Genomic DNA, 16,178 nt, shown 5'->3' with positions numbered 1-16,178 from the left:
TCTCATGGAAGGTAAATATGTTAGCTTACCTGCGAAAAAAAATCTACGTCCTCACGAGCGATATACGAGCTAACCGCAACATTCGCCTTGGCGGAAGAAAACATGCGTGTAGGCATGTTTTTGAGTTCTTTCATCCTTTTATTAATAAATTCTTCCTCTGTCAACATTGTTGGAATAGATCTTACGGTTCAGGTTTGCCCAAAAATCGCGTTTTAGACGCGACGGGGTATCGTTCTTTGAACGCGCTCACTTCTGAACGGAATAGCTTCATTGTTCTCGCAAACACGGTTAGAGTTCCACTGATAAAGCTGTCGAGTTTTTCTGCTGACTGATGAGTTACTATCATTGATGTTGCATGGGTAGTTTCGTCGATGCGTGTAAAGGTAAACCCATGAAAAATCGGCGGTTTTTGTCCATTATTTTTTTAAATTCCCAGACAGGTAATATACTCTCTTGGAATCTACTGATGTATGGCGTAATGAAGCAGATTATTTATATTTGAAGACGTTCTTTGGTTATTTTGGTTACAGTAAGACGAATGCCATGGGCCAGAAATACACGATACCTTTGGAAACCACAAAACCAAATTCTGAACAGAAGTTGAATCTCTGTTCCAATAATTATACGCTTGTTCCAATAATTATACACTGTTTAGCTTCTTTGGATGTGCGTTTGCGATTCGAGTCATAGGCATTCACGTTATTGTAAAGAGGGTTTTTTACTAAAGTCCACTTGTCTAATGTGAGTCAAAGCTTTCGATTTTAGGCCTCACGGAATTGTTTCTGATGTTCCTAGATTATTAAATTCCAATTACTCCTTTGTGCATTTTTGAAATATTTTTGGAACCTCGTGCCTGCAGTCGTCGTAAATACTTATTGCGTCATGCAGGGAAGATCCCGAAAAATATTCAACGATGAAGTGCAAGATTCTAAATTCCTTAAAAAGAAAAACATTGCCAAACCGAAGCCGCTTGAACACCTTCTCTAATTTCATTATTGAATCTAGTGGAATTCTTGTTTAAAGAATATTAAAACTGCAATGAAGCCAAACAAAATACAAATAATAAAGTTCAAAACAAATTAACAGCTTATTCAGACATTGACAAAACAGTGGTTATGTAAGATAATTAGATAGAGGAACAGTGTACAAAATGCCCAGCTGAGGCAAACCCCGTCACTTCAACATTACACAAAATACATACCTTCTTAAAATACATATATTACAATATTTTACATTACTCACACGTGGATATCATATTATCTTCCTATATCGCATAAATCCTAAGGAAATTAGAAATACATTAGAGGCCTATTTCTTGCGTTTTATTCAACAAGTTCCGTGAGACACTGCGCCCCTCAATAACAATACTACAAAGTGATTTCCCTGTGAACAAAGTTCTTAGTATTTAGCAGCCAACGTAAAATACTCGATTGAATTATTATTTTAATAATTTGAAATATTATTATAAAACTATTCGGGACAGGTCAAAATACCCCATGCGAAGATAAACAAAACGCTTGCAGTGCAACCAAGATAACTCCAATTTTTGTTATCGTATACCTTGAAACGTTTTCTACGTTTATTAGATTTAATGTCAAGTTTACGTTGAAATTATGCGAAAACAATGAAACAATTCATTTTGAAAGGTTGAGTATTGTATTTTATCATCAATTTAATACACCTAGAAGTGCCAATAATGAAAGTGATTGTCGATCTTTTTTCACTGCGCATAACACATTTGCGCATGCGCTGGACAACAACTGTCATAGCAACACATTTACGCATGCGCTTTGTTGCGGCGCATTCTGACCTTTTGTTGTAGGGCTTTTTAGACACACATATGCGCAGATTACCCCTAACGAAATTGAAAACAAAATTTCGAAGAATTTTTCAAATTTCACGATCTCGACGTATTTTAGATATTTTCATGCTTCAGGAGTGTGCTCGGTAAAAAAGGGGGGTGACATTGCGCATTTCGCTGCGGAGAACTCGAATCGAGAGAAATCAAACTCGTAAACAGTAAGATATGAGTATTAGGCTTGCATTAAAAGAAACAAAGTTAGTTATTTTCTGATGCAAAAGAATTTTTTTCATGGTTTCGTCAACATTTCAAGATAAGGTGGGGAGCACTCGAACCTATTTGAATACAATATTATCCTCCAAATTGCACTAGTACGATTCCTGCTTCGTTAAAGTTAGCCCCTGCTTTGAGTCTACTCGCTTGTGGATCCTGCCAAATTAATGTTTTTCCACTTCACAGATTTTTAGTGAAATTATTTATGTTTTAGTCAACAAACTTAGGTACAAACGAACGTCTTCAACTCATCGACCCTTTTTTATCACTTTCGAGCTAAAAAATGCTCGATTAAACCAATACGTAATGCTAGTTATGCTCGAAGATCAACTGCAATAATACGCCATCTACTCGTTTCGAGCTCGAATCGAAATCGGCAATGTCAAATGTGGTCGAAACGAACAAAAATCACTCGAAACGAAATACGCAATGCCACCCCTGTTTCAGCTTCAATCTAAAGTGTATTTTCAATTACATTCTGCATTAACGGGCACGTAATGACAGATTCTACTTAACGTGAGCATATTACCCCCAGTTCCCTGATTCAGCATTTACATTATAACACTTTTAAACTGAATTGAACCCAGCTTCAACAATAGCTTGGATTTTTTTGGTGTCAAAAGAAAAATTGTTCAAAGTATTATCATCAAACCCTAGCAAATTAAATAATCATATTCCGGCTATCAATACCTAGCCCGTTTGCAGGCAGTTTTAACTTCGCACTTGTTTGCATACCAAAGTAAAGCACATAGTTCACTGTATGAGATTAAAAAACAAAGAATATTTGTGGAAATTCCGAATCTTTTCCCAATTTTCTCCCCTTTACTGTGAGGGAGGGGTTCCAAACAAATGAAACACAAATTTCTGCTTATCTCGAGAACTAACCAACCAAATTTGGCATGTGAATGTTTTTAGGGGTAACCAATATATCCATAATAGTTTGACACTCCTCCTGCTTCTATAAGGGAGGGGTCCCATACAAATGAAACTCAAATTTCACACAGCTCGAGAACCAATCAAGCAAATATAACCAAATTAGGCAAGTGAATGTTTTCAGGTGTAACAAACATGTCCATAATGTTTCGACACCCTCCTTCTTCTGGCATGTCTCCAAATACCATTTTGAAATCCAAGATAGCGACTTCCGGTTTTAGAAAAACAGCGGCAAATGACCAAATACCACCCAACATGCGAATTTTCGGAATTGTTATGATGCACTGAAGCCACAAATCGACCTCAGACAACATTTTGAATTGTAAAATGGCGACTTCCGGTGTCTGGAAAACAGCCGAAAATGACCAAATACCACCCAATTTTAGTGTTTCTTTAACCAGATTAACGCTCAGAGGCCAGAAATTGTTTCCAAATGCCATTTTGAAATCCAAGACGGCGACTTCCGGTTTCTGAATAACAGAGAAAAATTACCAAATACCACCCAATATGGGTATTTCCGGAATTGTTATGATGCACTGAAGCCACAAATCGACCTCAGACAACGTTTTGAATTGTAAGATGGCGACCTCCGGTGTCCGGAAAACAGCCTTTGTATGAAGTCACCCCACTGTGCAGTGAACGCAGTGATGGAATTAGGCCGAAAAATTAACAGAAATAAACGAAATAGTTGTTTATGAATCTTTAAAGAAAAATATTCTTTCGATTAGTGGGTATCTAGGTCCGATCTTCAGGCTTTTCAATATATTTTCAGGTACACATAGCTATTAAGCAATACTTAAATGTTCTTGTAGAAACCAAACTAAAATAAACATTAGGAGCGCCTAGCTTCTCGAAAAAATCGATTCTTTTTTGTAAATTGAGCAATACCTATGAGTGTATTAGGCAACGTGTATGTGTGTTCCGGTACCGTTAGCTCAAATTATCGCTTTTAAATACTTTCTTCTAAAATACTGGAACAAAATCAGTTTTCGATGTATTAAAGTACATTCTATTCTGGATAAAAGCAACGACGGTTCACACATCAGTAAAAGTATAACGCAATGACTGAGTCTAATTTGCCGAAACAACAGTGCAGTAACATGTCTACTTGCCTTTTGCTGATGTGTGAACCGTCGTTGCTTTTGACCAGAATAGAATGTAGGACAGCAAAGCCCAATTAATTCTATAGTTTATTCTACAGCGTCAATCATGTTTACGTTTAAAGGCTAACATGTCTGTTTTAAACTCACATCAAATCTTTGGACCCATAATTCGCCTTACAACACAGTTTAGCTCCTTCTGCCAACGAATGCTGTAAAACGAAGAGAAGTAGCATAAAAATTAACACATTTCGAAGAACACAGAGGTGATCTTTTCAGGCACACAGGGAACATAGCTAGGTACATACATAGAAGTCTATATGAGCTTTCGTACAAGCAATAAAAAGCATGACGCTGGCGGGAACGAGTTAAATTTGCAAACGAACCAACAACCACTGGCGAATGAGAAGTGGCGCATAGTTCGTTTAATGAACAGTATGCTATACAGAGACACTGGCTTCCAGTGATAGCAATTTTAACTCTAAGTGCTCCTGTCTAACGTACCCATTCGTGACAGCCAGTGACGAGTTGTGTAGTAAAAATAACCTTTTATAACATGCAAGAGATGTGACTTAAACTTTAGAATGTGATTAAAATCGCATTAAAATTATTCAATGCTCATTTAAGATGCCTTTACCAATTCGTTGAGTTGGGACCTATACTGTTTGCTTATATTTGTCTAAATACCGATTGCCTCGATGACGCCGCTCAGTTGCCTATTCTGATTTATAACTAAACACATTCTCATTATGAAAAACAACGATTGTCGGTTGTGAATGTGCCATTTATCTATAGTGCAATTTCGGTGATACAGTTTGATGGGTAGACAAGTTATGCATATCCGATGTTTATTATTGGACCCGTAATACATCCCTGTAAAATAGGATACAATTCTAGCGCGATGGTTCCATTGCGTTCGGACAAGCCAACAAGCTCGATCAATGCAATCCAGCTGAAGTTATTCTAGGCAGCCAGCTTTGTCCAACAGAAAGGCGTTTCATCACGAATTGCATTCAATTCAGAATTTCTGCCTTGTATTTTATGTCACTGCACCAATGAGCTAATATGACTGTCGGGCTAACTCCTGCGACAAACCGGTCACACTGACACTTTTATATTTATTATGGAGTGAAAATCAGCGGAAAGTATTGCGTACGCTTCTGTGTCTGCTCATTGTACAAATTGATTCTGTTAAAAAGTTAACACTTGATAGTAATAAAAAAACAATGAAATAAGGCAGGTCAAAAAGATGTTACGGGTCATCTTTTGAAGCAGTGCAAATCTGACATGATTTCAAATTTAAAAATTATATCAGATTCTAAAAAAAAATCCGATTTTATATTTTTAATTTGTAAATTTGGATCAAATGCTTACTGATTTTAACCAAGGAATACCCCAATGTTTTGTAATATTGAATAGCTTTTTATTTTTACTTCGTCAAGCAAATGTCGACTACATACAAACAGATTAGATAGGGTAATATAACAGTAGATACTTGCAATGTTTATAATATTTTTCGTTTATGTCCAACATTATTTCTAGTTATTTTTACAGTTCTTCATTTGTTTTTTTTCTTTATATTTTTTTCACCAATCACATTTTAAAATTGCCAAACATAAAGGTTTGCCTTTTTTATCGTTTAGGAACATTGTGTAAGCCTCCGGACCACGTGAATAGCGAGTTCGTGATTGCATTTTATAGAAGAGAGTTATATAAAAATATAGTGTAAAAAAGCTATGTTTACATACTGGTGACAGTTATAATAGTGTTGCAATTCATCTCATGCCGTCGCATTAATAAGAAACCTCACTGTCATTAAAAATCAACGAGAACATAAATTTACATAATAAACTAAATGCATCTTAATAGTAGTGTGGCTTTCAATTCGCTGTTTCATATGTGTAGAAAACAATGTATTATAAATAATTTCATAATTATGCAATAAAATCATGTCGAGTGACATGAACGAACAGTAGCACATAACTATTTTTTTTTTTTTAAACTAAGAAAGTTATGCACACAAACAGCAAAATGGATTGTTTTAGAACGCTTCATTTAGTAGCTTAAAAATGTATTATAATCAAATGTAGTATTATCTGGTTTATGATCAAAATTCAAATGTCAAATGTTTTGAGACGCTCTAACGGACAGCAACATTATGGTTTTCACGAAAGACAGTGAGCACTTGAAGTAGTGATTTCTCTTCTTCATCCCGCTTAAACCCGCAGGCGATTAGATTACTTCGGCCTGACGAACTTAAGTGACTGAATAAATGCTACCTGTCAACATAATAGGCCTATTTGGACAGTAGCTGAAGTGGTTTATACGCGTTTTGCCCTCCTTCAAAAAGAAGAGAAAGATCATAAGTGCTTAAAAAGTTTCAATTGAAGCTATCGATCATAGTTCATCGCTACCTATGAAATCTACAGGAAGTGTTACCATGTCGTTTATCGCCAACATATAAAATTAAGCAATTTGATCATTTTAGAGATTCAAATCAGCTCAGTCACTATTATGTCCCACTTCTCATAGTATCCAGCATAAGCATGTAAATCACCAAGTTTATGGCAAAGCATACTGCGTGCATCGCCAAAAGGAAATCTTCAACCTTAACCATTATGAATAGAGTCGTATTCGATATGAGGCGCGAAAACTGATTTTATAGAAAATGCGATACCGGCGTAGACCACGAGCAGTGATTTGCATACAATCGACCATAAAGATTGATTCTGCCCAACAGCGAACGTATCCGACGGATTTCGCGGCTCGCTATGTCACCACATTTTTTGCGCTCAATTTATGATTGATTTCTGATTACCACGGCATACTAAGCAAAGGATTTCTGTTTCTAAGCGCTCTTACTCGAACCTGACAGGTTTATAAAACGCGACTGTTCGAAACTGATTGACAAATGATAATTGCCGGCAAGTCTGGATAGATTTCATTTTAATTTTTAACGAAACGATTGGAAATATAAATCCGCGATGCACATAGCCATTAACTTTCTGAAACACATTCATAAGCTACTAATTCTCGTCACCAGTTAATTACCGTCATTAATCATTTCCTTTTTTATTGTTCCGTTTCTTTAAACAGTCACCAGAATTAGAATTTCGGCATGAGCTGATGGGGCGCATAAATAAATTGGAAAGCGATGTCGAGCTGGACGTTGTGCCGATTAATCAACATCATCCATCATCAAGTTCTCCGCTACCTCAATCAGGGTTGGTTGGATACGGGAGCCAAGGTTATGACCATTACAGTAAGGAGCTCTTTTTCGGTAGGTTATATAATCTTGCACTCACTCAAAGTATCTTTAAGCAATAAATTTATGATATTCACTATTATCCTCTTGTCCCACTCCAAACAAAGGAAACAAACACCGAGATGCTTTGTGCGGAGACTCCGATGATTCTTTCCTGCGACCGCCCTTATGGGAAGACATTACCAGTTCAATTCAGAACATTGACCCGGAGAATGCAGTTATGTTGGGAACTCTGAACGGTATTCCCCAGGTTAAAACAGAGGCTGTAGATGATACTTTCCTAGAACCGCTCTCCTCGCCGTTGTTGAGTCCGTTAGAGATAAAAACTGAAAAAAATCACATAGTGCATAGCAACAATAATAACAATAACATACACCAAAACCATCTTATAGGCGATAGTACTTGTAACTCAAATAACACTAGCAGTAATAGTACTGGAAACATATTTCTACCTAATAGTGATATGACCTATCTGCATCATTCGCATCCCCATTCAACATCACTGGCCCCTAGTCACCACGTTCATGGTCAGCAACACAATCTCAATGGTTACATGGGTTGTACCAACGCTAGTGGAAGTCTTCAGGGTTCCTCCACCGGTCACCATTCGCAGCATCATACTCATAGCCATCATGTACAAGTTAACCAAAACAATAACTATTACCATTGGTCACCGCATCAACCTAGCACAGGAGGAAGTCATGGAGCTGGCCAGATATATCATCCTAAGTATCAAGGCTCTGCAATCTGCGCTCCTATCTCCAGGCTGATGTATGTTCCTCCCCTAACCCCACCAAACTCAGACCCCGGAAGCCCCGGAACGACCTTGCAGGTATTCACTCGTGTACACCATTACAAATATGAAATTAAATTTGCTATTTTGACAGAACCCACCTCGACGAACACCTCCGCCACCATACCATCCACAACAAGTGGCGTCGTTGACGGTTCATTTAGGCACGGGCGGCCATCAAGCGTCGCACCTTCATCATCATCCGCACCCATCAGCCGCTACAACATCCTCTAGCGGTGTGCCTACCGGATCTCAACAGCTTCATTCTCAACTGCAACCTGGTCAATCACATACTACTTCAGCAGTGAACCAAATTTCGTCCAATCAGATAGCAATAGCATCAATAGCAATTAACGGTAGTAGTTCGAACAGTAATAGTGGTAATAGTGCTAGTAATAATAACAATCACAACACCGGTAGTGTTACTAATAGTGCAAGCAGTGCTCCAGGAAGAAAACGGACTTCTCAACATAGCATCAATAGTGTTCTCAGCAGTGTAGGAGTGGTTAAACATATCGTGGGGCGATATAATCGAAGAAATAATCCGGAATTAGAGAAGCGGCGGATACATCACTGTGATTTCATAGGTGAGTAATGCAGTTTTATTTCTATCTGTAATTCATGGTATATATTGTTGTTGAATTCTAGTTTGAAAAAGACTGAACCAACGCGGTGTTTCGGGATATTCCTATTTTCAGTTCAAAAAAAATAATTTTTTTATCACAGGAATAATTACATTCGGTTCTTGGTCTATCAAAAGTTTATTACATAGATACTATATGAACCGTCACCAGTTGTTTGAATAGAACCTATTTAGCAGTAACAGGTCACGAATAAAAAATTAATTAATACATTAACGTGTTTGTTATCCCGTCACAGTACTTCAATCTAGAATTTATCATTCTTCCAGCGAACAGCAAGCAACTAACAAATCGATAACCGCCGCAAAAATGAAAGTGAAACTATAACCCAATGAGGTGGCAACTTCCATCGCACAAAAACATCGAGTGCAATTATCGCGACACCATCAATCGTGTGCGAGTGCGCCATCCATTTATCCATCCATGGCGTTTCCCGTGTTCGATATGTGCGCGATGGGTGAGACAGTTGTTCCATTTTATGGCAGATTCAGTTCGTTAGTTTAAAGCGTCAGTAAAACGTTGACGATGGAATTTATTGTGTAGGGCTTTGATTTGAACCAGTTTCCACAGATGACAGGTGTAGCTTTTCACCAAGTTTAAATAGATACGCATGTCTGACACGGTTGATATCGGCTGGATGATGCACGTCATAGAAAATCTTCCGGAGAGACGAGATTTCAATTCTGCATTACTCGTGATATGGAACGATAAATGTTTGATTTTCCGTCAGTCCTGAAACGTGTACGTGGCGTCCGACAAATAGCTTGCTGGGTGTAAGCACGGCGTGTTCAGTACCGTGTTTGTATCGAAAAAAAATATTAATAATAATGCTCGTTAGTAAGGCTCATTACGACCTCCCACCGGATTGAAATGATATCTTAGCCGCTGCAATCACGGTTTCATATTTGTAGGTAGACATTAAATTTATGGCTAATGAAAGCGGGAGCGAAACAAAAAATTCTCAAGTTTCAGGGATATATGGAGTGAAATTGAAATGTTCGTAACTTGCGTTGATAGATTTGATCGGGAAGCATCTGAACGATTATTAAAAGCTTGCTGTGTAGTTGTATAAGCAGTACATTATTTGGTATTACTACGGGGAGTATCGATTGAAGCATAATAATAGAAACGTGGAGTCACCCCCTTGAATTTCATAATGGCGTGTGACGTTGATTTCAGGCCTCAGTCCATCATCCCGAATCTGGAAATACTTACATTGAGCGGTATTCAACCGTTTTTGCTTCACCTTCAGAAACCGGAAGACGCCATTTTTAATATCAAAAGGGCCGTCAGGAACGTTTTCAGGTCTCGATTCCGAAAGTACTCGTATGTTTGGTCCATTTTGGCTGCTCGTCGTTAACCAGAAGTCACCATCTTAAATTTCAAAATGGTGTCTGGAGTTGCTTTACGGTCCCTGGTCATCATCCAGTTTCCGATAGTACCCAAATTGGATGGTAATCAGCCAATTTAGATTTCATCCAAAATAGCGTCGGAGATCGTTCTTGGGTCTCTCTGTTTATTCAAAGGTAGAAAAGCTTGAATTAGAAGGACATCTCCCTGGGCAATTAGGGACGCCGGATAGCAGCTCATTCAATTCCTCGTCATTGCGAATTGCCACCTACAGGATGATTCTCATTCTATTATCTCTATTATCAGTGTTCCTCACCAATTCCTACACTTATGCAGCAAGGTACATTGCAACCAACAGACCAATAAGACCTCTATCGCCAACCCAATATTCAATAATAATATAATATTCCATAATGAAAATCACATGTAACGTAATTGTTACTTTTCTTTCATATGCAGCATCAAAAATAAAAGTACTAATCATCGTATGGCTAACTGTCTTCAATAATGATTGATACAGATTAACGAAGGTGTGATGAAAAGCTGTTTTTCCGCCTTTGGACGCTTGCTTGCTGCGCGAAGAATCGTATGTTTTCAGTGAGACAGGGGCTTGTCTCTTCTTGCCATACAGGTAAACAAACAGATTCAACTCAGCTGTACTGCAGCAAGTCGAGAAAAATCAATAAATCATTGTTCCTTCCACTCACCTATCAGTCGGCAATTATTAAATACTATTATGTGATAAATCATGATTAAAAACAGCAACACGTTCGATTAGTTCGGGCTCAGACCCAGTAAAACCTGAAGAGCGTTTCGATTTGCTTCTATCGATAGTTACATTCAGAACTGGTAGCAGCTGCCATCAGTGAAGTGTTAAATTAAATGATTTCTGATGTCGAGAGACTGCTCACAGGTATCACTAGACCGTTAAACGGGAGCGCTAAGTGTGAGGAGGAAAACATCGGGTCTGATATTAGTACTGGTTTTCGTTATAATTGATTTAATTAGAGAAATCATTACGTGCCTCGTTAGACAATCGAAGATAGACGGTGTGGTTTTGCAATCTGGAATTTATTATTGGATTGAAATGATTTCACCACGACGCAACGCCAAGAGAAAATGGAGCAAAAATCCTCACGATAAGATGATCATTTTTTGTGGTAACAGAAGTTATTACTTGTTAGCTAGAGCAAGTAATCAATAAATATCTTGCTTTTTGTATAAGTATTCAATATTTTCTATTAGCTTACCGATTAAAATTACACCTAAATATTTTTCTAACACCATTCAGAAATATTTTCATTTCGCAATATCCTTTGAAATGATACTGACCAATATTCGTTGTTTCGAATCTTTCTATGTAGTAAGATATATTTCTGGTTCCATTATTGAAATTCAATTTACTTAAGAGGTTATATCCACCAAACGCTCAAAAAACATGGCTTTTTTTAATTTTTTTAAAGGACATTTGAGATGTAAGGTATATAAATAATATATCATTGGATTAAACAACTCTTGCAGAATAGCAAAAAAAATATTGCTATTTTTGTTACAACATGGAAGCTGTGCAGCGATTGCCGTGAATCGTTTTTTTCAAAAGTTATTCCGCGGCGAGCAGTAGAAGTCGTGCCCAACTCCACCTATCACCAAAACAAAAATATTCTCATTATCTACATAAGTGTCGCTAGTGAAGTACACATGATTATATTTCTAGATTTTTTCTTCGCAAAATGGCAACGGTTTGGAAGAAAAAATTCTTTTTCGTCAAAAAAAATCAACTTTAATTGTTTATTATAACTTTTGTTGTTGTTAATCAATCGCTAAAATCTTGTGACACATTCTACCGTGACGTTACAACGTTTTGACTATTCTGTTGGCATCATTTTAATTCTAACTTGTATTTTTTTCGTGAAACCATTTGATATTATTAAAGGTTCGGAAAGTAGACAAAATTTTCTATAAGAATGATGTATAAGATATTTGTTTACTTTGTTTATGTTTCCTTGGGGAGTTAAAATGTAGCGTGACGTTACAACGCGCGAGAAATTGAGGTGTCGGGACTTTCCTTACAAAAGTCGAAAACTCTGCTCTGTTTGGAATTTTATAACAATTTCTTCTTCCACGATTTGATAACAAATAATAATCGAACATTTTGCCATGTTTAGAGTGCCTATTACTGGTAACATCTATATTTGAGAAGCTTTTATATTTCGTGACGTTACAACGCTCATTTTTCAGCAAGGGGTATTCTCACTCCGTTGTAACGTCACGAAAATATGAATCAGTCGATATCCATTATTTATCACATATTTCTTAGACATTTTCATATGAATATATTCAATATTTGATTTTATATATTTCTACTTCTACTTTATGCACTTGGTTTGTGGGGTTATCCATAAACTACGTAGCAAATTTACTTTTTCGTTCAATGTATGGGCATGCAGAACCAAACTTAAACTTAGAGATTTTCAGTGAAGGAATGTGAGTTATGATCAAATCAATTCTTTTCATAAGTGACGTTGACGTTACAACGCTAAATTACCCCTGTTTTCATATTGGCCTAAGATCAACATATTTGAAAATTCACTTCAAAATCCTTTAGGCATCGAATAAAGCACTTATTTCACAGTCATATAACATAAAAAATGTATTATAAATACATACTCCTGATCAATTGTAACCATTTAAAAAATATGTAACCAAAAACGCTTGTTTTTTGTTAATTTTACTTGAAATTTGCAATTAGTTTTCTACAGTTTCTTAAACACTATAAATTTGACATTTACGTTTTGCCTTTCTCCTAGAAAGGTATAGCAATCACTTGCAAAACCGAAGATATAAAAGTGCTCCAAAAGGCCGAATGGCATATATCACTCGACTCAGCTCGACGAGCTGAGCATTTTCTGTATGTGTGTGTGTGTATGTGTGTGTGTGTATGTGTATGTGCAGATTTTTATTCTCACTCACTTTTCTCAGAGATGGCTGGACCGATTTTCATGAAATTATTTGCAAATGAAAGGTCTTGTTGTCCCATAAGACCCTATTAAATTTTATTGTAATCGGATTTTTAGTTTAGAGGTTATGTATCAAAATGTAAAAATCATGAAACATCATTATCTCTAAAACCACACAACCGATTTGAACAAAATTGGTTTCAAATGAACGGGCTACCTTGAAAACCATTAACTTTTGAATTTTATAAAGATTGAACTAGTGGTTCAAAAGTTAGGACAAGAAACGTGTTCTAAAGACAGTTTAATCTCACTCATGTTTCTCAGAGATGGCTGGACCGATTTTCTTAAAATCAGTGTTAAATGGAAGGTCTAGTTACCCCATAAGACCCTATTGATTTGTTTTGCAATCGGACTATTACTTTGACTGTTATGTTTAAAAATGTGAAATCCAGCTTTGAAAAGGAACATATTTCGAAGACTACTTGGACTCACTCACTTTTCTCAGAGATGGCTGAACTGATTTCCACAAAACTAATGTCAATTGATAAGTCTAGCTGCCTCATAACACCCTATTGAATTTTACTGTAATCGAACTGTAACTTCGTCTGTAATGTACCGAAATGTGAAAATCACGAAACTTCATTATCTCAGAAACTACACAATAAACATTATTATCAGACGAGCGGACTAGTTAAGCGTTAACTGATGAATTATGATTGAACTCGTGGTTTCAAAGTTTGGCTGCCCTATACGTTCCCATTTCATTTGATTATAATCGAACTTAAGTAATCGTTATTAAATTGTTAATAAAACAACCAAAGTCTATTATCTCAAAAATTACATGACTTATTTGAACATAACTAAAGTCATACGAACGAGTCATCTCTCAAACTCACAAATAACAAATTTCATAACAATTTGATATGTGGCTCAAAAGTTATAGAAAGAAAAGAAATTCAAAGACTATTTAAAACGATACCTGCTTTGATCGATATTTGTGACCTCAATATAATTTAAATGCGGTATCGTACTATTTGAACGTTCCAAATTCGTTGATTCCTTGCGATGTGTTTTTTTTCAAAGGTGCCGGGGAAATCTGCAAACAGACACATGAGAAGAGAACTCAGGGTGTGGGGATGAGACTAGGGGAGAGATGCTGGGGTAGTTACACTCCCCCAGACACCTACTGATCCCTGTCCCGACCCACTAAAACCCCTCCAGTCTCCAGCCCTGGTCTTCCCGGAACGACGGTTAAGTATTACGTCGGGAAGTGGCTTTTGTGCGTGATGCACCCTCTTTACTCTTATAACCTCCTAGCTAACTACCTGGAGACTGGTAGTTAGCTACCACTGCACAGTGGTCCAATAAGGCAAAAAGTGGAACTTAATTCCATTGCGCCTTTCAACTTCATCCTAGCTTAATAGTGTCTTCGGAGCAATTGTTTGTATGAATGACCCGCATAATTGCAAATAAACAAAAAATATGGAAAGTTTACTATACTAAATATTAAAAAATTATTTTTTTTTGTGTTAAGAGATTTCATTCAGAGAGTTCATTCAGCAAAGTTGTAGAAAATTCAAAAATATGAAACTTTGTTGAACAAATGAAAATCCTATCTCTTTTCGGTACAAAGTTATAAAGTACACTACATGGAACTTGTTTAAAAGTTAGTTTTTTGTACTTAACTTTTGTTAGTTGCATTCTACACAAAAGTATTGTTCGGAGGAATTGTTACGACACATAAAACTCACATTTTTGCCGAAGACCATATATCTCCAGGACTTTTCCTTACAAAGTTATATCATATTTTAGCTTATTTTTTCGATAACTTCAAGAACGTATAGGTTAAAAAGGGGCAAGTGGAATCATGATGTCATTACTTTTCCTTGAAGTTAAGCTGAAGTACTATGAACTTCTTTAGGTTCCATTTGTCCCAATCCACCCATTTTAAAGTACGGCGAGCATATGTTACAGTAGGTTTTCATATATTAAATATACTAACTTTTTTGTGTTAAGAGATAGAGGAATGGTTTATTCGGCAAATTTTTAGAACATACAAAAATTTGAAACTTTGTTAAACAAACAAAATTTCTATCTTCATTGGGACCAGAGTTACAGAGTATTTCATGTAAAAGTTACTTAAAAGTTAGTTTTTTTTGTATTTAACTTTTGTTAGTTACATTTTACAAGAAAACGTTGTTCTAAAGAAGCATTTGAGCATACAAAACACACGTTTTTGTTGAAGGCCACACATCTCCAGGACTTTTCCTTACAAAGTTATGGGCATTCCAGCATATTTTTTCGATAACTTCAACAACGTATAGAATAAAGATTAGGTGGATTGGGACGGATGTAACTTATAGTAGTTTTGAGCATTTGAGCTAAACTTTGAGAAAAAGAATTGACATCATGATTCCACTTGCCCCTTTTTCCTTTATATGTTCTTAAAGTTATCGAAAAAATACGCTGAAATGTACTATATCTTTGTAAGGATAAGTCCTGGAGATATATGGTCTTCGGCAAAAATGTGTGTTTTGTGTGTCCTAATAATTTCTCCGAACTACACTTTCGTGTAAAATGCAACTAACAAAAGTTAAGTACAAAAAACTAACTTTTAAATAAGTTCCATGTAGTGTACTTTATAACTTTGTACCGAAAAAAGATAGGATTTTCATTTGCTCAACAAAGTTTCATATTTTTGAATTTTCTACAACTTTGCTGAATAAAATATTCTTCTATCTCTTAACACAAAAAAGTTAATTTTTTTAGTTTTAGTATAGTAAACTTTTCATATTTTTTGACAATTTGCAATTATGCGGGTCATTCATACAAACAATTGCTTTGAAGATACTATTAAGCTAGGATGAAGTTGAAAGGCGCTATGGAATTAAGTTCCACTTTTTGCCTCATTGGACCACTGTGCACTGGCGTGTTGGTGATTGACCCGCCACACACATTGTAGCTCCAGGACAATCTGGGAGGCGGCCGCACCGGCCGCGTTCCAGATGTCCGGGTCGTCGCACATCCTCCGGACAAGATTGTCCGGAGTAGTGCCAGATCCGCTC

At 36.6% G+C, this 16,178-nt stretch overlaps 1 protein-coding gene across 1 annotated transcript in view; it reads left to right on the top strand.

The window, feature by feature from the left end:
- The window catches only part of LOC129724545 (dendritic arbor reduction protein 1), a 179,606-nt gene that overhangs the window by 76,952 nt on the left and 86,476 nt on the right, over positions 1-16,178 (top strand). The window contains exons 2-4 of the mRNA XM_055679532.1: positions 7,204-7,387; positions 7,480-8,204; positions 8,260-8,752. Of these exons, the coding sequence (XP_055535507.1) occupies positions 7,204-7,387; positions 7,480-8,204; positions 8,260-8,752 (1,402 nt within the window). The remainder of the gene's footprint in view (positions 1-7,203; positions 7,388-7,479; positions 8,205-8,259; positions 8,753-16,178) is intronic.

The sequence above is a fragment of the Wyeomyia smithii genome, chromosome 2 (assembly GCF_029784165.1).
Source record: "Wyeomyia smithii strain HCP4-BCI-WySm-NY-G18 chromosome 2, ASM2978416v1, whole genome shotgun sequence".
Classification (NCBI taxonomy): domain Eukaryota; kingdom Metazoa; phylum Arthropoda; class Insecta; order Diptera; family Culicidae; genus Wyeomyia; species Wyeomyia smithii.
The sequence above is the reverse complement of the archived record's forward strand: the minus strand, read 5'-3'. Positions and strand labels throughout refer to the sequence as shown.